The sequence below is a fragment of the Typopeltis vanoorti genome, chromosome 1 (genome assembly GCF_054136105.1).
Source record: "Typopeltis vanoorti isolate ZY-2024b chromosome 1, IOZ_Tvanoo_1.0, whole genome shotgun sequence".
NCBI classification, from domain to species: domain Eukaryota; kingdom Metazoa; phylum Arthropoda; class Arachnida; order Uropygi; family Thelyphonidae; genus Typopeltis; species Typopeltis vanoorti.
This window is the reverse complement of record NC_143549.1, coordinates 155,797,396-155,824,843: the sequence shown is the minus strand read 5'-3', so window position 1 is coordinate 155,824,843 and position 27,448 is coordinate 155,797,396. Positions and strand designations below refer to the sequence as shown.

Sequence of the window (27,448 nt, the reverse complement as noted above, 5' to 3'; positions counted from 1 at the left end):
TCAGAAACAAAGGGGTGGAGTTTGTTGTCTTGGTGAATACACTGGGACCTTAGAGATATTAGTGAGACCTGGCGATCAAAGGTTGATATACTAACTGGTATCGTAAGTAACGGGAACAGAATTTTTAGGGGAATACCGTATACATAAGGATAATGTCAGTTATGAAAATAAGGAGTAGGAAAAATTACAATTATTGTACAGAAAGCTAATAAGAGTATAGAAAGAAACTGGCTTTAAATGCTAAAGGCAACATAAAAGAATTCTGACGTGATACTGCAAGTATCACGTCATGATATGTGTGAAAATGAATGCAGATGATGCAAAAGAATTGCTGAGCTAATGAGTGTTCATTTGCTAAAAGCCATCAACGTGTACTATGCAGCATTTAGCTCAGTGCTATCTTTTCAATGGATGAAGAAATTCAGTTGTATGAGGAAGGAGTACTAGAGATATTGCACAAATCAATAAGAATTCGGAAATAGATGGCAGATGGGAGATCAGCACAGATACTAAAAGAGTGTTCAGCTGAACTGGCTGTTCCTTTGACCAATATTATACACTATAATTCGAGACTCAGAATAGGGAGGATTCCACAAGAGTAAAAAGGATGCATGGTAATCCCATTGCACATGGGTCGTGCGAAGACTGATTTGTCTAATTACTGAGCCAACAATATCTCTGGAGTGATGGTGAGAATTTTGGAAAATTTGGTAAGAGCTCGAAAAGTTGACAGATGGTCTATACTTTGCAATGAACAGTAAAGGTTTACGAAGGGTAGGTAATGTTTCAGCAACTTGCTCATATAACAAGCCAAAAGGCTATTTTACCGGTGACATAAGTTAAGTTTAAGGGAGATGGTAAATCCCGTATTATTCTACAGCCGGGTGCGAAACTCGGATCGAAATCCTAGAGTTTCATGCCGAAAAAACTATCGGCGAGCCCAAGTGTAAGTAATCACTTGGGTAGTACAACACCAGGGCAACTCGCAGCAAAGGTGGAACAAGCTCCGTCGCTCTCCGTCGAAAGCATACGCATATTTGGGAACATTTTTAACAGAAAAACAGCTGTTTCATTTTGATATAATGTAATTCACATAGATAATGAATCCGTCCATGTTCAAGACCTTAATGGCGTGTAGGAACACAGCGTGCGTGGAAATAATTAGCGAACAATGGAAGATGAGCGAGCTTCTTAGTACTTTTTTTTTTTTTTTTTTTATCATTTCACCCCAAGAAAGATTGTAAACCTGTCATACAGTATTATATTGTCCAAGAACTAGGTAAGCCAGAAATCCTAGTGTAGGGAAAAGAGTTTCATAGTATATTCAAAGGAGGCATATAATTTAGAGACACTGCCGTGGGGGGGGGGGGTAAGAGAAACCAAGATAAACAATCAAAATATATGTTACTTGTATATATTTTACAATTTAATTAAAACAAACAAAGATAGTAAAGAATATTTAATACTTATCATTGTTTTAAACAGTGGAAAAACCTTTTTGTATATTCTTATTTTATATTATTTTACTAAAATTTTACATTAATGAAACAAATTATTTTTAATAAGACAGAAAACTCGATTTTTTTCGTCTATTTTTTTACACATCTGGTTTTTTTTTTTTTTTTTTTTTGAGGGCCCATCTTATCTCCGATTGTATTTTTACACATACATCACAGCGATGTTAATATAATTTTTTACAGAGACCAGGCATGTGGCTGTAAATACTGCGCATATAGATAATGCTAAATTAAATTGAATTAATAATAATTGCATTTAATACCATATTTCAATACTAAATGCGAAACAATTCAAACTAGATGTGTTTAGTATTAATTAAAATATTTCAGCCAAACAATATTTGGGTATATATATATATATATATATATATACCAAAGCAGTTACCGGTTCACAGCTTGTCTGGTTTTGTTAACCATTCTGCCTGTTTATTCGATGAAAAATGGGACTTCACAAGAGGTTAGCAAAGGTTTGAAAAGAGTCAATGTGCGTAGTTGGTTACGTTATCTATTGAATCAAAAAGTTAGTTACTTTTGATTCTCTAGAACATTGTCCTTAGGCGCCACTAAGATTCACATCTTCGCACAATCCACAGGCAGATACACTACTTGGAAAGAAGTCAATGGACACTATAACGTGAGGAACAAACAGCGATGGCGTCCACCTTAACAAGATGTAGGACCTCCTTTCGCTGCAGTGAGTGCAGCAATCCTAAGGGGCATACTTTCCACAAGTGTAGGATAGCGATCAATGGAAATTTTGGACCATTCTTCCTGTAGGCATATAATGAGGTCCTGTACTGTCTGAATGTTTCTGTGCAGATTCGTGTTCTAGTTGATGCCAGGAACTGCGCATTCAACATGTCGGCCGACGAATGGCGGTTTTAACCTTGTTAGCACCCTACGGTCACATTTGGTGAACGTGATGGGTCGTCCACTGCGAATAGCACTTGCAGTTGACTCCCTGCGCTTCCATCTCAGTATGGTATCGCTAATTGTTCACGTGGGATGGCCTCTACTTTTTCAACAATTTGCCGAAGAGATAGGCCTGAAACATGGTATCCTATCACAACGTTTGTTGTGAAACTCCTTCAGTTCCCTTCTCGCAGAGATTTCACACGGACACAGCTGTGCTGATTTGGGAGAACAATATTCCTACAATTTATACCGGCTACAAACACGTGACTTGTAACATGGCAATATGCATCTTGCCCATGTGGGTGTCCGTTAACTTCTTTCCAAACAATGTATATCAATTAAATATACCACAGTTTTCATCTTCTGAAATCTAACTGTGAGAAAAATAATAAAAAATAGTTAAGTTGTTTAAGATATGTATCCTTTAAGATTTTAAATAAATAATAATTTACTAGAAACTATAGGATATTTCTACAGATTTCGATATGTTATTTGGTTATGAACTTACTAATATAGATTAAGCCGAATTGCAAAATGCAGCCACAGATTTATTCCCGAAATATACCAATGATTTCAATGGGTCAGAAACGACAAAGAAATTAAGTGTCAGTCACTAACACGCACTGAACTCTTTTTTTAAGTGTTAATCAGCCACATCTACATAGAATTGTTACAAGTAACTCGTGAATAGATTCTGGAGGACGATGAAGTAGCTTTACAGATTTTTCTTTCCAGTTACCGTAAGGATACGTCAGGGAAATTTGCTTCTTTATCTAACTGTTATCTATCTAACTTTATCTAACTGTTCCAACAGAAACTGTTGGAACAGTTAGATAAAGGTCAGATAAATAAATTATCTCCATTTTTTTCTATTTTCTCAAATTCTTCCTTCTTGAACGCTGGTCCAGTACAAGTTATTTTTTTCTAAATCTCTTATCTGGTCTCTTCAAAATTGGTCTCTTATCTGACTTCTACTCTTCAAAATTTATTCCATACGTTCTTCTTGGTGTTAGAATTTATTTGAATATTCTCATTGTATGTCCAAGCCACTTCAACACTTTCTGGTCCAAAATCATTCCTAATGTCCAAATTTCTCCTTCTGTCCTCTCTTGTTTTTTTTTTTTTTTCAACTCTGCCCTTAGAACTTTCATTTCCATTCCATGTAATTTGTGAAATAATATTAAAATTCTAGCTACTCAACAGCGATAAATCGTACCAGTTAATAAACGTTCATTTTATTTTTATTTAAAGAAAAATTGAACGACCAACTCAGACTTTTATTTCTATCAGCATACTGTATCTTGAATATCGTTTTAATTGAACTATTAAGTTTTCCATTTGGAATATATTATTTCCTCCATCTCCAACTGAAAAAATAAAATAATAAAAACCGATTTTTAATATTTTTTCTAATAATCTCCACTACTTGATCTTTCCGATGCTGCACGTCTGTTCTAATAATAATCATTATTTAATATATTGATGTTTACAAACTGTGTGCATCATAATCGATGTTTACTGAGTTTTCGATCTAAATCCTAAAATGCGTATATAAAAATATTCATGTACGTTTTATAATATGAATCCCACTAATGAAAAGATGTGAACCTATAGTATATTAGTACTGTGAGTGGAGTAAGTTGTAGGTAATCTGGTAATCTCTTAAGAACAAATTTTTCTTCAATATAATGTGATAGAATTTGAACTCTATTAAGAGGTGAACATTGTACACTTACGTCCCATCTTTGAATACAAGCTTGAGATATTCTTTCGCGAAAAAAAAAATAAAAATAAAAATAAACTATTGGATATTGGATAACCAGATTTGCGACCAACCAGACCAACTTTAAGATAAAACCGTAAATATAAAGGGCCAATAGGCTTCATTTCGGCGATATAAACATTGTTTAAATTAAGGGGATATTAAATCCCACATTGTTTTAAAACCGAATAAGAAACTCAAAGATTGGAATCAGAGAGTTTCATGCCGAATATAGTATAATGAACTATAAAAGTATCGGCGACTACTAGCGTGAGCTAATGCAAGTAGTCCAAGTACGTAGTACAAACTCGGGCAACTCGCAGCAAAGGTGGTCAAGTTCTGATCGCTATTCTTGGTATTTCCCATAATGTAAAACACATTTCCTAGGAAATGTATGCTGTTATTACATTATGGTGGGAGGTCACTACCCAGACCGTTTCAGCCTTATGAATAAGTAAAGCCGTCTCTAAAAATTCGGACGATCCCTAGGCCACTCAATTGTGGGCGAAAGACCGTCCATCTCAGCGTTGGCTCCACTCAGTGATGGCCTTTCACCCACCACCACCACCGCTCATATTCCGAAGAAAAGCATTCACCGACAAAGCCCCTCACCGGGCCGTGCCGGAAAACACTTTTCCCGGAGACTCAAATTACTCCCTTAAGCAAAAACCTTAAGAGAGCGAACTCATAATAGCCCCCCCACCGGTTTCAGACCTTTATTGAGGCTTCATCAGTGAGTAGCTAGACCAAATTAATACCAAAGGGTATAGCGAAAAGAACTTATATACTCTGCTATACGAGTTGTCAAAAAAGGTGCACCCATCAAGTTACTTAAATATAAAGCGCCAATAGGCTTCATTTCGGCGATAAGCTACTCACTGATGAAGCCTCAATAAAGGCTGAAACCGGTCTGGGTAGTGACCTCCCATCATAATGTAATAACAGCATACAATGAATTATATAGATATTATTATTATTATTATAAAAAATATTTTACAATGAAAATAGATATTTTACACATGAATTGTATAGAATAAAGATAATTAATTATATGTAATAGGGAAACGAAATCTACTTCGTAATAATCACTTCTGACTAAAATCGGACATTAAAACGTATAAGTAATATTAATAATAAACCGTGTATAAATAATAAATACATCAAGAAACAATATACCATTTGTGTCGGAAATAGTGCCTCATATATTGTCGATTTTTATCGCTATTTTTAATGTATTATAAAGTTAAAACAAGCGATAAAATAATAAATTTTATTGCACATTATATTCTACATAACATGATTTTTACATTTATAAATGATAAAAAGCAGGCCAGAAATATTATTATTATTACGCTGTCATCACCATGGAGTTCAGGATTCATCGTGAGAAATCTTCTCGAAAATATAACATATCTTATTTACATTATAATCAACAATTTACACTTAATACCTATAACAACAACATTTTTTATGAATTACCTATTTCGCTAATACAATGCCTGTTGTACAAGTTTACATTTCCTTGAACTTATTGAGTCATGTTGCTCATCACACTCCTTAGCAACATATTCTACTCACTACGAGAAAACTCGGTTTCTCACTCCACTGTAAGCTTTATTTAACTTCCATGAATAACCTCTAGTTCTTTCAGTTTGCCAAGGAGCGTCAAAAACTTAAAATTTATCACTGGTAGGAAGGGCATGTACCTTTTGCTTGGAAGGACTTAAGATTCGAATCCTGTGAAGAAAGCAATGAACTTTCTGGAATTTTTGATCTGCGTTAGTCGTTCTCATACGGTAGCAGAGTTTTACTTTCCAGAAACCCAATGTTAACCACAAAATACTAGTTTAGCAGGCAGATCTTAAAAGCTTCGATTAGCTAAGTGTTTCATTTTTCTATGAAGTGAGAAGTGACTTTCGGTTATAGCAACTATCACAATGATTTCGAAACTGAAACTCTTTAGAAATGTACCAACTACTGTGCACAACTCATAGATATTCGAACCTTGTAGTATGGATGTGTAAAGCATGATTCATTGGAAATAAATACAATCATCCCTATATCAAGGGTGCAATTAACAAAATCTTTCTTCGAGAGCTCCTGAAAACACTGATCAGAGCTGTCTTTTCGCATGGTTTCTGGATTATTTAATCCCTTTTTCACTTACAGCATTCATGTGCGAGACAGCTGACCACATTTTGGGTAGGATTCGCATTAACAAACAAAGAACTGCTCTTTATTCAGAAGACCTTATAAATATAAGACATCTGGAGACAAGCAAAGTTAAGTTCTCAGAGCATCTAATCTGGTCTAGGTAGATACAAAACTAAACAGCTATCTCCCATCTTTCTAGGTGATAATTCGATATCTTTAATAGAGGAAGTTGAGAGAGAGAGAGAGAGAGAGAGAGAGAGAGAGAGAGAGACATTCGTGCATTTTATATGTCCAATGTGGCCTTGGGGCTCTGCGGCCTCCTTTATATTTATTATCCGTCATTTAAAGGAGATTCTGATCTAATTCTTCCTTGCTGGCAATGCTTTGAGGTATGGAGGCCTTCTTAGTTAAGGCAGATTTCCACTACTCTGAAGAATATACCAGATGTATATTATTTGAAGTAAGGCTTAGGCTAGAGGTACTTGAATCAGGTAGCTCTAGTTCGCCACTCCCGTACTCACTGGAAATAAACCCATGAGAAAGATATTACCATTCTAGATAGAAAGCGCAATACTTGAGTCAGAACTCACACTAGGTCGACAGTCACATCATCGATTAAAAGATCCGAATGGCAATGGACAGGTCATATTGCAAGAAGTAACTCACTCAAAATTGGACAAAGTTGATATCTGAATAGTATACCAGAGATGGAAAGAGCGCTACAGAAAAACCAATGAGACGATGGGAGGATGATTAAAGAGATGGCTGGAACTTAGTGGTATAGAAAGGCTCCAGATAGGAATGAATTGAGGACTTGAGGCAGGCCTTCGTACAGCAGGGGACAGAAAACGGTTGAAGAAGAATAGATTAGTTCCTGTTTTGAAGAGGGGACTCCGTGGTTCTGTCGGTATCGACGATTCCCTTTGGCTGGAAACTACGCATAAGTTTTCTCGACCAAAGGATTCGAATCTACTTTGGAATTTCGTCTAGGACATGAAGAACCTTATAAGGGATTTTCAACCGAAAGTGAGTTAGCTGGCTCTTCCTGCTAACTTTCAAAACATGGCTATTTGCAGTTATGGTCGAACAATCTTCTTTACTCGGCCATAATTCCAAAACAGACACGTCTGTTCAGCAGGCCTTAATCGAGTGGAAAGTCACAAGATAGTTTGAAACGTGTTCAGACAGCTACTGCATGAACAAAGTACATTCAGTGGAAAGGCAAGTTTTCTAAGTGGCTAATATTTATCCTTTTGTATGTCTTTCCATCACAGAGTATGAGATATAAACAACTGAAAATAATCGATTACAAAGATAGTCTTGTATAATATACGTGCACTACTTTGGTATAGGCTTTTATCAGATACAATATAGCAAAGAACCTTGTACAAAATTTGAATAGTCCATATGCAGAAAATGAAATTTATATACATATGATTTCTGGATTTCAAGATTTCTATAATATAACAGAGTTGGAGACAACAATGCTGAGTTGGATAAAGTCAATGCCTATACAGTACGCTGATACTATTAGACTCTGCAAAAGCATTTAACAAGGATAGTGCATAGGAAGTAAGAGGAAGCGAAGGAATCGACATTGGATTGGTGAGATGGAGAAGTGGATGGTTGTCAGACAGGCACCGAGACCCAGTATGCAGTGGAGTAGATTCAAAAATTAGACAGTTAACCAGTGGTGTGCCACAGGGCACTGTTTTGGGTTCACTGTTGTTTAATTTGTTTATTAATGATAACGGAGATAATCGGACGAGTGATATCTAGTTGTTTGCTGATGATGCTAAGTTGGGAAGTGCAATAGTAAATGAAAGCGATGTAGTGATCATGAAAGATGATTGCTATAAGTTAGCATTGTGGGCAAAAGATAATGTTTTTTCATTCAATGTGGCAAAATGTGAGACCATGCACTTTGGATTGAAAAAGTTTCTATACATATATTCTATTGACGAAATGTCACTACTGGATGAGACAAGGGATCTTTAGATAATTGGTTATCAACCATTATAACCAGAACTGAAGGTCGGAGGCCATATCGCAAAACGGCGCGCAGAGGATCACTTGAATGCTTAAAAATATGCTGACCAGTAGGGACAAAGAATTCATTATTTCTCTCTATATGGTTCTGATATATTCACATCTGGAGTACGGTGTTCAGATTAGGCCGCCTTGGTTTCTCAGGGAATGTGGTGCTAGTTTAAAAGATCCAGAGGCAGGTGACCAAGATAGTTTCAGGACTATGAATGTTCCATATGAAGATAGTTGGTTTGTGGGTTACAAAAATTGGCATACAGAAGGAAGCCAAGAGTTGTGAGCTTCCATAACCCATAGTTTTCTTCTATCTGTCAATTTCTGTAACGCACAAAAAAAGGCCTTATAGAAGGCGGGTGGGGAAATTTTTCAATATATGACGTGGCAAGGGTGGAAGAATAAGAGGTCATCATTGGAAATTGAGCAAAAGTACAGTTAGTATGGACTGAGGCTGAGATTTTTGCGACGAGGATGGTTGTTGGTTGCCTTAGGTAGATTATTATTATTATTATAACGGTGTCTCCATGGAGTCAGAAGACTATCGCGGGAGACCCTACATAGTTAGTTTGAGCCTCCCGCGGTGAGACTTTGGACGCATTATGGGCGGTATGATAGGTATATTGTGAATAATATTTGTGGAACCTAACGCGATGAGTCTTTGGACTCCATGGAGATCCCGATAAACAACAACAATAATAAAGTTGAAAATCCTGGATAAAATTTGCTCCAGGAAGAAAACTAACAGGAAAAAAGCTTGCCAAATTAAAATACTAAACTTAAAATCTATTATTGTAGGCAAATATTTCAAAAAAAAAAAAAAATCAGATACAAGTTCGTAAGGCAGCAAGACTAAAAGCAACTGAGGTTGCTTTTTTTCATGAACGCGTAGCGAAACTTCCGTTACGTTCCGCCAATATACTAACGCATAGCGAACGAAGTTTCGCTTATGCGTTAGTATATTACAGGATTAGGAGACCCACTTTCAGCATAAGCTATTTTCAGTTATGCAGTACTAAAGCAAAATACGAAATTACCAAGAAAGATCTGCAAATGTGCTTTTCATTATAATGCATTTTAGGTTTCAACCAGAAAGCTGTTTTCGAACTAGTCATCGCCATTTTTAAAACTAAAATACCGATTCTATGCGTTAGCTTGGTAGGGGAAAAAAATAAAAAAATAATATATATATATATTATTTTTATTTTATATATATATTTTTCCTTATATATATATATATATATATATATATATATATATAAGGAAAAAAAAAATATATATATAATCTTGAGTTTGGATCTTCCAAATGCTCATAAAAATCATTAAGCCTTCATAAGCTCAAAATATTTTAAATTCAATACTGTAACCATTTACACACCTATACTGACAACAACAAATGCATAGTAACTGATATTTTACAGTATGTTTTAGCTTTTCATAATTCTTAAATTTCAAATAAATAATCATAACCTTGCATTGTGATATATTTTACACATATTAAAGCTAATGTATACCTACAGATTACCTTCTACCACTTAAACAGGAAGCAGGAAGAGCTCTGTCCAATAAGTTCATAGGATAACCTTAGATACATCAAGGGCATGGGTAGCACGTGGATAGCCAGCATGGCTTATGGCGTCGATAAACACTGCCTACCATTGGCTTCATTTCATCGGAAGACACGAGCAAACTCGAAGTATTGTTCGGAAAGCCGAAGAGAGGCCTTCTAACCAATCAGAGAAGTCGTAGTGTCAGGTTATGTAATTTCGAGTTCTGTGCTTGTATTCGTCAACTCTGGTACGGAGGAAAAGTGCGTGACATCGAACAAAACAAGCGTTGGTAACGCAGCAGCTACACCGTTTGTCTTGTGAAGGATAGTTCGCCATATTTTCAGAGGAATTTGGTATTTGACAACCACCTGTGTAATTAATATGAGTATCGCTGCCCTTCTACAAGCAGCTGAATATCTAGAGAGAAGGGAACGAGGTAATTAATTCGCTGCTATTGCTTTTATAAATTTGTTCAAATGTGTGTGATTATAAACACTATTTCTCGCCCAAGGTCTCCCAACATGGATGCCTAGGCGAGCGCTTCAGATCAGCTGATTTTGACATAGATTGGCTGTGGTAAGAAATGTGACATGATATGGTTTTTGGTTTACTGTTTTTTGCAGAAGCAGAACACGGATATGCATCAACTATGCCAATTCCAAACGATCTCAACCGCAGGAGACCAAAATCTAAGAAGTCTCAGGGAAACAGGTAAGCGTTAAATTTCATGTTATTAGTTTTTTTGTTTGTTTGTTTGTTGTTGTTTGTTTATTTTATATATTCTCCTTGAGTTGTGTGTATACAAAACAATTTTGAAAAATATGGAGTAGAATACTTGATTGGCGTTGTTTATGTTCTACAGACGCATACACACATGATAAAATCTATGGCTTCTTTGCAGTAAATGTCACCATTATTTTCATTTTTGTATTGCATTCGTCACAGTAAAAGAATACTCAAGGCAGGTGTATAAAGGATAAAATAAACTGGTACATTCAGAATGAGAAATTTTCTTGTAAATACTTCGAAAGGATTTAACATCATATAGAATGAATTTTCAGTAAATTGAGAGAGTAATATTCTCGGCTAAATGCCGTCCACTATAATATTCATAGGTATTGTTTATTATTTTGTTAAACTTTTACTCCGTTGTTATCTTCACTTATTATTTTAGTGGCGTTCTTAAACTACATAGTATTTAATTTCCAATAAACATTGAATGCTTTTAATATATTACTCTGTGAACTTGTAGCGAAATCTTCACATATATAATAATATTATTGCATTATATCTCCTCTGTACATAAGGTTCCCAAACTTATATTCCATTAGATCACGATTTTAATATTTCTTACAGTTCAAAATTGTGGTAATTTACTAATGCATTGGCACATTTCTTGTGGTTTTTTACATTAATGCAATGAACGATATGAACTGAAATTATTTAAAACGCATATTCATATTGGTAGTTATCTGATCAGAATTTTTATGGGAAAAAAAACACATAAATCACTACGTTAAGAATGTGCTAAATAGTCTGCATATAGATTAAATCCTAAAAACTGTACCTTAGGATTAAATCCCAAGGTACAGTTTCCCATTTGGAAACTGTACCTTAAAAAAAAATAATAATAAAACACTAGTTACACAGAGGGATACTTAGAACAGTTTGAAATTTCAGTATTGATAATTTTAGTCAGGGTATATTTGGAGCAATTCAAGTTTGAGGAAGCTAATTACATTCTTCTTGTGAGTTTGGTTGGAACCCAGTGAAATTATTTTGGATCAATCTAGAAAGTTTACATGAGAGTGATCTAAAACTCTGTTTTATTAATATCATGCAGTTATTTTTAAGATAGTTTGTGATCTTTTAATTGAGTTTTAATGAACACGATTTTTACTGCTTTGGATAACCATTGTTTGAATTCATGTCAGACATTTTATGTTTTTCGTTAAAACCAGGTATATTTAATAACTATAACATTAATAAAATATTAATTAAACACATATGTTATAACACAACACATTAACAGATTCTGTCTTCTGTTCTCACTTGCCCATAAATAGCTATTGTGTTATAGATTACGTAATCTCTGATATGTGGGATTGATATTAAAAATATATATAGCATTTAATTTCTATCAGTACAAAATTCCCCCCCCCCCTAAAAAAAAGAAATATATATATAAGTGATGAAGTAGCATTAGGCAAATTTGTGGCTGTCATCTTAATAGCTCTTTAATCGAATTTTTGGAATTTGTGAGGGATAAATGTCTCAGACAGCATGTGGTGGAGCAAACATGAGGATGAAGAGTTTTGGATTTGGTCATAACAACAGATGATCCAATCATGATTGAGATGCTAAACTTGCCGCCAGCTGGTGAGTGACCATGCAGTCCTGACTTGGAGGATGAATGGGTATGCAGATATATTAAGGAGGAAAGTATTTATGTGGAATTATAATAGACTTGGAAAGACAGTACAGTGGATGGAAGAATTTTCAAGGAAGAGAAGCAGTGCACGAGAGCTAGTTAAGAAATATTTGTAGTCAGCAGCGGCAGATTGCATACCTTAAGTGAAAAAGACAATGCAAGGTGGAGTAAAATGAAATTAATGAAATCAAACAGGAATTACAGATGAAGTAAAGATTATGGAAAAGCATATAAAGAGAAGTGGAGAATAGTTCCACAAGGATTAGCACTCATATAAGGAAGGTGACTAATATAGTAAGGATAAAAAAATGAGAAATATCAGAAGAATACTAAGGTGTTCTTTCACTATATGGGAAGTAGGAAGAGAAATGATTGTGGATGAATAACCTTGATGAATGGAGATGATAGTTGGGTGACCAATGCAGTAAAATTGTTTAATGATCACTTCATTTGGGGTGTTTCATCCTGGTAAAGCAGGTTTTATTCCTAGAGGGATAGGGTAAACTGAAGGATTAAAAGTGAATGAAAGGATATATTTCAAATAACAAAAGCTTGATATCAGTAAGGCAGTGGAGCTAGATAGATTCATTTGTACATTTTAAGGAACTGCAGTCATGAACTGACTGTGTCTATTTGTCTGAAGTTAAATGAACAATTTGGAATGAGATGATCTCCTCAGGACCAAGGAGGGGAAGATAATGCCATCACATAATATGATGGTGGAATGTAAGTATCAATCTGTTGACTGTTTTTATTTTTCCTGTGGCGGAAAGATTGGTGTTAAGATTGTGGAAAAATAGAACAATGTCCATACAGAATTGGATGGATGAGGATAATGTTATTTGAAAGTGAGCATGGATTATTATGTGAAATGTTCATTTTCCAATAATCTGGTTGCTTAATAAAGTAAGAAGTGCAGCAGGTGAGGGAAAGTCATTTACTGTTATTTTGCTGGTTGCTTCATGATAAGTTGATCTTTAAGTTTCAGTATATATGTATATCACATTAGTGATATACCCATATTAGTATATCACATTAGTGGATTGGATTTCAAGTTGGATTGCTGCTAGATGTCAGAGTTATTTACATGGGTGGGGGGCAGTACTGGGATGAACAAAGATTACAAGTAAAAACTCTCCAGGGTATGGTGCTGGCATTGTAACTTTTCAATGTGAGTGATGTTATCTGATTACTGGAATATATTCAGTTGTTTGCAGATGTTAATGCTTATGAGGATTATTAGCAATAGTGCTGATGTTAGTGGTTTTTCAAGAAGAGTTGAATAAGTTGGAAAGGTGGGAAAATTATGGGTACATATGTCATTGTAACACAATTAAATGTGAGGCTTTGATATTTGGCATCAACAGATTACAGAAGTAGTGAAAAAAAAAAGTTGTGAGGATTGCTGCCATACTGAGGCATATTTTCACCAGCAAAGAATAAGAGGGTAGGAATTTCATAAGCCTTGATCAAACATCTGGATTATGGCGTTTTCAGATCACTGGGTTTGAAGGCATGAAGTAACTGTGGAGAGATGCAGCAGATAACAAATGATATTAGGACTCTGTTGAGAAGTATTTAAGGGTTGCTCAAACATGATGCAATTTTATTTTAGCTGCACTGGTCCCTGCTATTATCTTCAGGGAAACAGGGCAAACAGCGAAAAGTCAATTACTGGAACAAACAGATCAGAAGAATTTAAGATAGAAAGCATCAGCATAAGCAGCATCAATGGAAAAGAAGTTGAACTAGTTGAACCACATGGCATTTCTCCAGTATAAAAATATACTGGAGAAATGCCATGTGGATGCAATTGGTGTTACTGAGATGAAGACTAAAACAAGTGAGATCATATAAATAATAAATATAGGATGTTATATTCAGGCAGCAATGTTGGAGAATGGAAGGAGTAATGATAGCATTTAACATCAAACACAAAGATAAACTTGATCTGCAGGCAGTTTCAAGTTTAGTTATGTGCACAAATTCCAAAATGTGGTAAAAAGGGGAGTAATTTTTGAGTCATAGAGAAGGCATCTGAGATAAAGAAAATGGGAAAAGCTGGTCTTTGTAAGAGATCTAATAGCAAGGTAGAAAATGAATTGCCAGCCCATAAAGATGTCTTAGGCAAATTTGAAGAAAAGGGCAAATCTAATAATAATGCAAGTGCCTGCTGGTCACCGGGGTTTGAAAGTATGAAGTAACTGTGGAGAGATGCAGCAGACAACAAATGATATTAGGATTATTCAGGACACTGACTAGTCATCACTCATGGCATGATTCAACTAAAGTTGTGTAGAAATTTGCATGAAGGAGGATATGATTCAAAAAAAAAAAAAAAAAAAGTCTCCTTTACTGTATTATCATTGTTAGTGATATCTTCATGCTGGTTCAGGATACAAGCATGTGTAGGGAATTTTAAATTATCAGGATAAAAATAAATATATCAAAAAGAAGCATGTACAAAAGTTTCAAAAAAGAATTAGACTCCTGTCCATGGGAATATTTAGAGGTGAACTGTAGACTTAACTCTAGAAATATTATTCGAGAAAAAGAGTTGGAAAACAAGAAACAAACCTTGGACTCTCAGTAGTACTCAGAAGAAAGCATTGATTCAGCTAGAGAGGCATGTTCTATAATTCTATGCAAGGATTTAAAAAAAAAAATCAGAACTCCCTAGTGGATGCAAAAAATTAATAAGCAGCACTCCTGGAAAACAATAAAGCATATCAAAAGATTCTAGCAAGTAATTCAGCAGATGTCCTGGAAAAGTATAGGAAAAAAAAGGTAAGAGAACTAAGCTATATATACAGTTAGCTTAACAAAAGTCATGAGAACACTCTGGTAAGAATATGAAAGAAATGTCATGAAATTGGCAAAAATTTGGGAGCCTGTTGAAGAAACTTTGATATGGAGCAAAGAGTACTGTAAAAGAGAACAAATGTGATAGAAAAATTGAAGATAATATGATAATATGAAGATAAATTAATAAGCAGCACTCCTGGAAAACAATAAAGCATATCAAAAGATTCTAGCAAGTAATTCAGCAGATGTCCTGGAAAAGTATAGGGGAAAAAAGGTAAGAGAACTAAGCTACATATACAGTTAGCTTAACAAAAGTCATGAGAAGACTCTGGTAAGAATATGAAAGAAATGTCATGAAATTGGCAAAAATTTGGGAGCCTGTTGAAGAAACTTTGATATAGAGCAAAGAGTACTGTAAAAGAGAACAAATGTGATAGAAAAATTGAAGATGAAGATAATCTGGATGTCTGGTGTAATTACTTGGAAAGATAACTAAATGAAAGAAGTCACAAAGTAGTAGTTGTAGATAATAATATATATATATATATATGTATATATATAATTATTCCACACATAAGATGTAGAAGGATAGCAGATCAGTGCCATGTATGGGAATTGACGTGCAGATTGAAAAAGAAGAAATCTATTGACATTTTCCTTCTACATATCAATACTAGAAGTAGAAAAGGCCATCAGAAACCTGAAAGGTGGAAAGAAAACATCTGGAGTAGAAGATGATATTATTATTACACTGGGTATCTCAATGAGTTAGAAGACTCATTGCAGGAAGCCCATGCTAGCCTTTATACACATAATACCTATCATCTCTCCTTATCTCATTCACTGTCAGGGCACTCACAACTGATTTTGGCAATCCATTCCACTTGCCACTGTCTAAGCAAAAAATCTAGTCTGAACACTTATACAATTTCCAAGGTTGACCTCAAGTTTTCTCTATTTGTCATGTATTGAAAAATTTCCTTTGTGTTGATCTTATAGAACCCCTTTAATAACCTATAAGTTTCTATCGTGTCTCCTCTTTTCTACCTGTCAACTAAACTTTATAACCCACACATTTTAAACCTATCCTTATAGGGAGCGTTCAGTAGACCTGTCACAAGCTTTGTCACTTGACTCTGAACCTTCTCCACTACCTCATGATATCCAAAAAACCCAGGTGATCGACTCTGTGCTTAGTAGCTAAGATATAAGTGGATCATAGCTTTATAAAGAGTGATGATAACTTCCCTGTCTTTACTTGTTGGTGTGTTTTTCAACATCCTTTGAGCTATTTTGCCAACTTTCACAGTATGCCCCCCCTCCCCAAACGTCAACTCACTGTCTACCATTACCCGAAGTCTCTAGTCTCATTAATCTCCTGCAATCTAGTACCATCATTGTAATACCATGATGGTACTAGATATGTAACCATTTCAATCTGAGATGCGTAATCTTACATTTTGCAACATTAAATTGACAGTCATTATCGTTTTCCCATAATGCCAGTTTATTTAAATCATCCTGCAGGATATCTACATCACTTTTATCAATTATTGCCCTTTGCAGCATGGTATCATCAGCAAGCAACTAAATATCCCCCCCCACTTTAAAGCTTTCTATATCAATTGATATAAATTAAAGAGTATTAGCTAGTACAGTACCCTGAGGTACTCCACTAGTCACCCTCATTCTCCTAGATTCCACTTCACCATATATTACTCTCTGGTGTCTGTCTCTTTGGTCCTCCCAATCCATGCTGCAAGAATCACATCCATTCTTCCTGCTTACTCCAACTTCTGTAATAGTTTTCCCATCCAGTATTCTGTCAAATGCCTTTGCAAAGTCTTGCAGTATCATGATGTAACAATTTCCCTTATCTAATTCTGCTGTCACTCTATTATAAAACGTTAGTAAATTACTAAAGCAGGACCTTTCATATAAAGCCATGCTGCCCATCATACAATATTGTATTCCCATCCATCCACTGCTGGATTTTATACCTCTAACCAACTTTTCCAATATTTTAACTACCATTCCTAAGATATTAATGGGCCTGTAATTTGCTACCTACTGTCTTGGAGCCATTGCCAATTTTCTTGCACATTTACATAGCACAGAGGCTGATGCCATTCAATCCCACTGCTGTATTCAGGTTGATGTTTTTCAATATGCTGAGCACCTCCTGTTCATCTACCTCAATTCTGATATTCAACCAGAAATGCTCAGGTATGGAGGTATACAGTTTTATAGTCACTGCATTACATAAAGGTCAGAAGGTTGAATTTTGTATGATTGGGTAGCAGTCTCATAATTCCATCTATAAAATAAAACGATGTATGAATTTATTATTTTTGGGCATCTCCATGAAATCAGTGACCATCGGAGATCTACTCTAAAAACTGTTCACAGAATATCCATCATAACTCCTTGAACTCATTCACTGATGATGCCTATGCTACTCCATTTATCTTCCTACAAGCAAATATCTAGTCCTAGCACTCTTACTAATCGGTCTTCTATACACTTTTCAAGGGTGACCACTTGTTTCTGTCATATACTAAAATGTCTTCAGCTTCAATCCTGTAAAATCCCTTTAATATTTTGTATGCTGCTGTCATGACTTTGTCAGCTAGTTTTTGAAGCCCAGAGACTTTCAGTCTGTTCTCATGGAGGCACTGCATTGACCTGCCACTGGATCCTCTCTACCACTTTATTCACATGGAATTCAGCTGACCATATCTGTACAGTAGTCCAGATGCAAAATAATGACATCTTATCAAGTATGTGGTCTGATGTGTGGCCACATTTGCAATATATTGTCTAAATTTCAACTCACAGTCTACAATGACCCCTAAATCCTTGGCCTCATCAATTTCCTGCAGTTTAGTACTTCCATCAGTATAGTATGCAGCTTGTGATTCAAATGTGCATGACTTTACATTGGCAACATTCAAGTGTCAACCATTTACCTTTGACCATGCTGCCAGTCTGCCATCTGCAGAATTTTTGCATTATTAGCAGAACAACTGAACATTTCTCCTTAAATCATTTTTTATATCAATTGATGTAGAAATTAAACAACATAAGAGAAACTTGGAGAACAAAAAACCTAGGTTCAGGCCAAATAGGTGTCATCAAGATTACATTTTTGCTTTGCAACAAATAGTTGAGAAATACTGAGAATATAATCAGGATCTGGAAAAAGCGTACAGCAATGTGCTAAGAGAAACATCTTTCAAATTGTGCAATTATATGTGGTGAATGGAGCATTGTAAAGAACAGTACATAGTCTATACTTAAATTGTAAGTCAGTAATTAGAATTGAGAGATGTATGGAAGATGTTTTTATGTAAAATCAGATGTAATGCAAGAGTTCACCCTATCTCCACTTGCATTCATCATCTATATTGATCATGTTATGATAAAAAATTGCCAGCCTAGCTGGCCGAGTATCCACTCTCCAGCGAAAAGGCTGTGGGTTCGAATCCCACCGTGGGCACGGATGTTTGGGATTGTCTGTAGAAATACTAGTGGTGGTGGTTGGCAGTAGATGGCGTTGGTGTAGTTGTGATCAGTTGGTGGAGATAGAGTTGTAGAGCAGTGCCCTCCCTCGATGAGTCTTTGGACTCCCTGGAGGTGTCAAATAATAATAATAATAAAATGGGTATTGAAACTGATACCAGAATTGGATATATCAAACCTAGCTCTTTGCTTTATACTGATGATGATGATGCTGTGCTCCTAAACAGATCCATTGCAAGTCTCCAGGATTCTTTAACTAAACTGAATAACATGATTAACAAATTTTGAAGGAAAATTAGAAATTAGCATGAAATGCCAAAACTCTGAAAACAGACCCAAAAACATGGGAAAACTCCCCCCCCCCCCATCCAAACATAAATCGATATTGTAGCTTCTTAATTGAAACTTTCAACAAGAAATAGAGAAAACTTACTAAAAAATAAATTTGCTCTTTTATTTCTTGGCTTCTTATTAATGTTCTTTACTTGTGATAAATTTGCTAAGATTATTATGTAGCTAGGCTTAGACTTTGACTTTTAGTCTTTATATTCTTTTAACAGTATTAATTGTATTAATTAACAATGCTATGAGAATAAAATAAATTGTAATTTTTTAATTTTCCAAAGAAGCAGCCAAAATGCTACTTAAGTTCATGTCACTTTTAAACTACATGTCAAAACTTGCTTTCACAAGAACAGATTCCATCCTTAGACAAAGTGAGAAGTGTATTTAGTGCCATATGCCTGTATAGCTTAGCCTGCTTTGGACTGACATAAAAAACTGTTAACATCTTTCCTGAAAGAACATGAGAAATACATACATGCATACATATCCTGCTATCGTCACAATTCAAAACAACTAGTCAAATGTTGGAAGTTTTTTCCCAGATTAAATGGAAGAAAACAATAGTATCAGCTAAATGTATAATTAATGTATTTTGGAGTTAATATCAACCTAAAATTGGAGAGGTTGTTCCATTTTTAGTGCTCTCTTTTCTGTTACAATTTCATTGTTTTCACTTGTTATTTGACTAATGCTGTGTGGGACAAGTGTTTTTCTACACTGATGTTTTTGGTTCAGTTCCAGAGAAACACTTCCTTAGTAAATTATACACTTGATTTTTTTTTTTTTTTCTTATGGTGTGTTGAGTTGATGCCATTAAATCAGTATAATGAATGTTGAGTAGTGTTGTGCAGATTTTCTCAATAACAGTTCTTGAGTTTAGAGGTGAAGTTGCAAAAATTTGAGCTTGTAATTGATTTATAAAATGAAATTTATTTGTGCATGAAGTATCATTAAGCGTACATTTAAGTTTTTTTTTTTTAAGTGCGGAATGGTGAATGGCTTTTCCTTTCAATGCATTGTACTGAAGCAGTGTTTGGGCTTTTGGTTTGCTCAGTTATTTTTCAATGGTAAATTTGTTGAAAATATTTGGAAGATACACTTTTTTTTAAATAGTTTTTTTTTTTTTTACTGTTACAATTTCATTTTTTTCACTCGTTATTTGACTAATAATGCTGTGTGTGTTATGGGACAAGTATTTTTCTGTATGTTTTTTAAATAGAACTACAATTTCTAGAAGAAAGATTAATATATCAAATACAGTATAGTTTTGATTATCAGTGTGTTTATTTTAATTAGTGACTGGTTCAGAAACCGTGCGGTTAGCCTAGTGGCTTTGCGCTTCGCAACCATATGCCTGGGGAAGGAGTGTCCCAGGTTCGATTCCCATTCTAGACGTGAGGAATTTGAGGATCTTCCTCAAATTCCTCACGTTAAAGTCCTCAGGCATAGCCAAGTTAGCCGGTCTTGGGCGCGGTTAGTAGGGTTTTTTCCGTCAGTTTATCTGGCGTTTTTCATCCCGCAAGCAGGCAAACGTGCCCCGTGAACATACGCCTCTACAGTCAAAAATATCCCCCCCCCCCCCAGCGGCAGACCAGGCGACGGGTCGGTTGGGAGTAATACTAACAAGAAGCCGCATCTAAATAACACGTGGACCCTGCACAGGAAGCGGGAATAACGCGTAGAAGAAGAAGATTGACTGGTTCAGAATTAGTTACATCACATGCAGTAATTTCTCAATTATCCGATCATTTTTGGAAATAGATTTTATAACTAATGATATGGTTAACTAATTATGGTCACATCCTGCTGTTCCACAAGATGTTCCACAATGATGTACTAACTCATTCAGGAATCAATTAACTAAGTGTTTGTTTTATAAATTCAAGTAATTAAGAGATTATTTGATTATTCGTTGATAATTGACAGTTTTGCAATATGTGTATTACCAAATTCATTTTCATTCACTCCTTCTAGTCACATTTTTGCTCTTTTCTGGATTTGATGCATTAATCTTTCTTCTAAATCTAAATTTTTTAGGAAATGACAATGTATACTAAAATATTAATTAAAAAACTTTAATCAATACCTTCCAAGTGTGAGCAAACAAAGTTTGCGCCTGAAAGTATCTTCAGGACTGGGGCCTGAAGATACTTTCAGGCGCAAACTTTGTTTGCTCACATTTGGATAAAGGATTAAACTAAATTTATTATACTCTAACCAAGTGAAAAATAAACTTTCAACATCTTTCTCTAAATCCATAATTTATTAAAAAAGGGTGGCATACCATTTGGCAACTCCTATAGGTAGAGATGACCTGCTAATGCTTCTGCCTGGTATCTCCATTTGGGCCTGGCTCCCACTGATGAGACCTCAATAAAGGTCGAAACTAGTCTGGGTTGTGGCCCTTCCCTTGATGCATAACATTAGACATATCCGCAAGGAGATGTGTTTTGCATTATGGGAGATACTGAGATAGGAGTGTTGGTAGCTTGCTCCACCTTTGCAAGGAGTGCCCTGGTGTTGTACCACCTTACCCCAGTCCTGAAGATACTTTCAGGCGCAAACTTTGTTTGCTCACACTTGGATAAAGGATTAAACTAAATTTACAATACCTTCCAATATTTTGGTAATGTTATATTGCCATCTTCTGGGAACATAAAACTATGATAAGTGCATGCAGGCATTAACACTAACAACGAGCAAATGAGACTGAAGAAGGCTACTGGCGTAAGTCCTAGCGTTCTAAAAGTGCCCCCCCCCTAGGGGGCTAAATTGGGTTGTCTTGGCTGTTGGGCTGATGTTCTTAGGATGCATGCTTCCCAAATTTTCCCAAACTCAAAAGGGGCAGGAACCTCTCCTTTTGAGTTTTCAAAATTCGAGTCATCAGAATTTTGAAGGAGAACCGGCCTACCAGTCTGGAACTAGGGGGTTGGGCATTGTAGGCGCCATGGGGGAGGGAACCTCCCCCTTTCGATTTTTCAAAATTCGAGTAATCAGAATTCAAGGAGAACCAGTCTACCAGTCCGAAACTCGGGGGAGGGTTGCCGTAGGCACCAAGGGGTGAAACCCTCCCTTTCTAGTCATCAGAATGTGCTTAATGTGAAAAATTTGTTAGAATAGAGCCGTTAGTGTGTTGAATTTTGAGTAATATTAATAAACACTTATGAAATCAATTTTTATAATTTATACCTGGCTTTATACTAATGCCAGGAGTATCCAGAATAAAGGAGATTAATTGGTGGTGCTGATAGCTTCAGCCTGACCAAAGATTATTGTGACATCTGAGATGTGGTTGATGGTAGATGATATAATAACAGGAATAGAAGTAGCAGGATGCAGCATTTTTTGGCAGGATAGGAAGGGAAAACACTGTGGTGGAGTACTGCTTATGTTAAGTGTGACTTATGTCCTCTAAGAGTGGATGCTTTTTTCAAAACCATTAGTGATGCTAATGGTTTTGAAAGCATATGGTGTCAGGTAGAGGTGGGCAAGACAGGATATTTAGTAAGGTGTTGCTACGAGCCAAGGAGCACAGAGGGTGGGGAGAAGGAGATGTTTAGGCAGTTGAGTTTGGCAAGTGCAAGAATGATTGTTATGGGAGATTTGAATTACAGCAATATAAGCTAGGGAGAGGAAAATGCATGCAGTAATAAGGGAATGGAATTTCTAGAATTCTTTAGGGACAAATGTCTTAGGCAACATGTAATAGAGGGAGCAAGAGGTTCAAGAGTTTTGGATTTGGTCATAGCATCAGAAGAGCTGATAATAACTAAGGGGGAATCTCCCCCCCCCCTAGTTGGAGGGAGAGAGAGAGAGTGACCATGTGGTTTTGATTTGGAAGATGAATAGACATGCAGGAGTATCAAAGAAAACAGAATGTATGTGGAATTATAAGGTGAGTGATTATAATAGTCTTAGATATCAACTTGGGACAGTTCCAGGGAGGGCAGAATTGGAAGGCCAGGATATCATTAGTGCGCGGGAAATTGTGAAGGAATATTTGTTAGCAGCAATAGTAAGCTGTATTCCACAAGTGAAGAAGAGGACACAGTTTGGTGTAAAGTAGATGACAAACAATATCAAACAGGAACTGCAGGTGAAAAAGAGATTATGGAAGAGATATAAGGAGAGGGATAAAGAGAAGATGCATGAAGAATATAAGACTCAGGCCAAGAGAGTGACTAGTATGGTGAGGAAGGAACAACTGGAATAGAGAAGAGATTGGCACTAAGATCCAAAGAAAATCATAGGGAATTTTTTAGCTATGTGGCCAGTAGGAGGAGAAATGATTGCTGAAGAATCACATTGTGGGATAAAAAGGGAATAGAATGAATGATGCAGAGGACATAGTGGAGTTGTTCAATGAACACTTTATTGGAGTATTTCATTCTGGAGAAGTAGGTTTTAATACTAGAGGGATAGGGCAGGTTCGAGGTTTAGAGGTGCAAGAAGAAAGTGTTTTCTAAATACTGAATACTCAATGTCAGTAAAGCTGTGGGACTGGATGGTATTTCACCATGGGTTTTGAGAGAATGTGCTAAAGAATTAACAGCTCTGTTGACCTGGCTTTTTAATAAAAGTCTGGCTACAGGAAAGGTACCCAAGGAATTGAAAGGAAGGTAAGATAGTGCCATTGCATAAGGACAGTAGCAGACTGGAAGTGTCTAATTATAGGCTAGTTTGTGTGTTATCAGTAGTTACAGGTCTTGGAGAAATTAGTGAAGGACCATATACTGCGTCGGGCAAATGAGGGTAATGTCACCTGTGAGAATCAACATGGATTTATTAAGCGGCGTTCTTGCTTTAGTAATTTTTAATAAATAATTTATAATATAAAGTGACGAGCATTTGATGAGGGAAAGGGATATACAGCTTTTTTGATTTTGCAAAGGCATTTGACAGGGTGCCACATGATATGTGGATATTTAAGTTGCAGCACATAGTTTTAGATGCCAGCTGGATTCAGCATTGGCTGTCTGATAGGTATCAGAGAGTTGTGTATGGTGGGGCAATATCAAGGAGGCAGAAGGTTACAAGTGGGGTTCCACAGGGCTCAGTACTGGGACCTGTATTGTTTAACCTTTATATCAGTGACTTTGTTAGTGAATTGCAGGGGGATATTCAGTTGTTTGCAGATGATGTGAAGCTGGGAAGGGTTATTAGTAATAGTGCAGATATGGCAGCCTTGCAAGAGGATTTGAATAAACTAGACAGATGGGCAAATGAATGGCGGTGTTGGGTTAATGCAGCAAAATGTAAAGTTTTGAAGTTTGGGATACATCAATGGGAGGCTGCATACACGATTGGTGGAGCTGTACTGGAGGAAATAGGGGAAACAAGAGATCTGGGGGTGAAGATTGATAGAAAACTGAAATTCAGGGAGCATATTGCCAAGGTGGTGAAGGTTACCCAGAGGATTGCTGCAATAGTGAGAAGGACGCTGACCTGCAGAGATAAGAGTTATCATTCTGTTGTATAAGACCCTGATCAGACCACACTTAGACTATTGTTCTCATATTCTCATATTTATTATTATTATTATTATTACCCCAAGACCTCATGGAGTCAAAGACTCATCTGGGAGGTCCTTTTATCACACACACACACACATCTCATCATACCGGGCCTTAAACACACTCAAACTCCTTGCAGACACCACACTCTCAGGCAAGGCATTCCAATCATTCACAACTCTGCACGAAAAAAACCTGCTTCTCACTCCCCTACTCACACCCTCTTTATACAGTTTCTAGGGATGACCTCTGGTTCTCCCCTGATCTCCCACTATTCTCTGTAGAACTTCTCCACCATTGATCTTATAACAACCCCTTACCAACTTGTAGGTCTCTATCATATCTCCCCTCTTTCTCCTCTCCACCAGACTCTGCAAATTACATCTTCTCAATCTTTCCTCATACTCTACATTCCAGAGGTCAGAAACTACCTTAGTCGGTCACCTTTGGACCCTTTCCAACATCTCTTCATCCTTCTGAAAACCCGGTGACCAAATCTGGGCACAATCTGGGGACATGAAGGAATTATTAGAGGTAGCGAAAGAAAAAAGTGATAGCATTATGATAGTGAGTCTGTTGCCGCGGTATGACAGAGAAGAGTTTAGGAGGGCCATAATATTTATAGATGAGAGTTTGACTAAATCGTACTTACCAGGTGCAAAAATTAACGATGTAAGTGAGAGTATTAGAGCGCAAAAGCAGAGGATGAAAGAAATGATAGTCATAGCAGGAACGAATGATTTGAAAGGAGATAAATTTGATATGAGAGAGGACATGAAGGAATTATTAGAGGTAGCGAAAGAAAAAAGTGATAGCATTATGATAGTGAGTCTGTTGCCGCGGTATGACAGAGAAGAGTTTAGGAGGGCCATAATCGCAAATGACTTTATGCGCAGGTTATGCCGACAGTGTGGTGCGGAGTTTGTGGATGTGTGGAGCGAGTTTGATGGGCGAAAGGATTTGTACAAGTTGAATGGATTTGGTGTGCGAAGACTGGAAGAAGTGTTGCTGAGTGAAGTGAGAGTGGATGTGCAAAATCAGGGAAACCAGAACTATTAAGGAGGGGAGGAAGTGGATATGCAGACATGTGCATACTCACATTCTTACACTCAACTGTGAGGCAGTTGAGTGTAAGAATGTTTATAATGTGCCCAAGCCAGTACGAAGGACAAGAAATCAGAATGGGATAGTTAGTGTAACGCACCAAGATTGGGGTGGGACAAATGGACCTCTGCATTTCATGTATACCAATGCCAGGAGTATTAGGAACAAGAAGGAAGAATTTTTGGCCTTGGTTGGCTCTTCCTGGCCACAGGTTATTGGCATTAGTGAAACATGGCTGACAGAAGATGATATAGTTAGTGGGATAGAATTTGTAGGGTATAGTGTGCTCAAGAGGGACAGAGATAATAAAATGGGGAGAGGAGTGTTATTGATGATAGCTGATGAACTGCAACCAAGGAGAATAGAAATTGTATTGCAGGATAGTGAAAAGAGCTCATTCAAGGCCATTTGGTGTGAGATAGAGACTAACGGACTAAAACGTACAGTTGGGTGCTGCTATAGACCAACTGATGGAATAGATAGTGGAGATAGTATGCATAGCAAATTGATGAAATGAGTGGAAGGAGGGTAATTATTATGGGGGATTTCAACTATGGTGACATTGATTGGAAAGAGGAGAGGACACGTGAGGAAGGAACCGGATTTTATTCAGTTACTGAGGGATAACTATCTGAGACAGCATGTAATGGAAAATACTAGGGTTCGAGAGTGCTTGACCTAGTAATAGCATCTGAGAATTTGACTGTAACGAATATGACCATGTTGCCACCTATTGGTGAGAGTGATCATAGGGTCTTGACCTGGGAGTTGGCTAAATGTGTGAAATTTTCGATTAAGACGGTATGTGTGGAATTACCATGCTGGCAAGTATGACAAGCTTAGGAAATTGCTTGGTTCAGTGCCATGGCATGTAAAACTGCAAGGGCTGGATGTTGATAGGGCATGGGAAGTGGTCAAGGAGCATTTGCAGGAGGTTATGGCTGACTGTGTACCTAAAGTCTGAATAGTAAATCAAATAGGAGTTAAATGAATGAATAACCATTAAACTTGAGTTACAAAAAAAAAAAAAAACAACTGTGGAAGGAATTTAAGGAGAAAGGTGATCTGCAGGCACATGAACGGTATAAAGTGCAGGCCAGAAGGGTAATGAGCGTGGTGAGAAAAGCAAAAACGGATTATGAAAAAAATTAGCCATGCAAGCTAAAGAGAATCCCAAACAGTTCTTTCAATATGCTGCTAGTAAAAGAAAAACTGCACGACAGAATGATTTTAAGGAATGCCGATGATAGGGAGGTCACTGAATCAGTCGATATAGTGGAATTACTGAGTGAGCACTTTGCAAAAGTATATCATCCAGGTGGTGATATTGAAGGAATGAAGGAACCATTAGTTTATATAGGAATTGTGGTGAATGAAGTGGAGCTGAATAGTCTATTACAGAACCTTAATGTGAAAAATCTGTGGGATTGGATGGTATATCAGCACGGGTCTTATGTGAAGCTGGCTAAAGAATTGTCAGTGCCTTTGACCTCATTGTTTAATCTGAGTCTCGGGTCTGGTTTAGTCCCGAAGGGGTGGAAAGAGGGGAAAATAGTTCCACTGCATAAAGGAGGATAGAAGACTACTGTTGCAAATTACCGACTGATTAGCATATCAGGAGTCGTTGTCAAGGTCTTGGAGAAAGTAGTCAAGGGAAAAATACAGGAATGGATTGATGAAAATGAGATACTGTATGGGGACAGTGTGGTTTTGTGAAGGGTAGATCATGCCTCAGTAACTTGCTCAGGTTTTATAACACAGTGATTGCTGAATTGGATAAGGGTAATGAG

The 27,448-nt window shown here is 36.6% G+C and overlaps 1 protein-coding gene and 1 long non-coding RNA gene across 3 annotated transcripts in view; one reads left to right on the top strand and one right to left on the bottom strand.

Moving 5' to 3' along the window:
• Positions 1-9,949, bottom strand: part of LOC150110568 (uncharacterized) — a 58,316-nt gene extending 48,367 nt beyond the window's left edge. Inside the window, exon 1 of the long non-coding RNA XR_016548966.1 lies at positions 9,914-9,949. This is a non-coding gene — a long non-coding RNA (uncharacterized LOC150110568). The remainder of the gene's footprint in view (positions 1-9,913) is intronic.
• Positions 9,950-10,089: 140 nt separating this feature from the next.
• LOC150110567 (max dimerization protein 1-like) overlaps positions 10,090-27,448 on the top strand; it is a 144,088-nt gene continuing 126,729 nt past the window's right edge. The window contains exons 1-2 of one of the 2 annotated variants that reach the window (XM_090399771.1): positions 10,090-10,374; positions 10,562-10,649. In XM_090399771.1, the coding sequence (XP_090255897.1) occupies positions 10,320-10,374; positions 10,562-10,649 (143 nt within the window). In that variant the 5' untranslated portion in view covers positions 10,090-10,319. The remainder of the gene's footprint in view (positions 10,375-10,561; positions 10,650-27,448) is intronic. The other variant, XM_090399780.1, reaches the window with a different exon arrangement.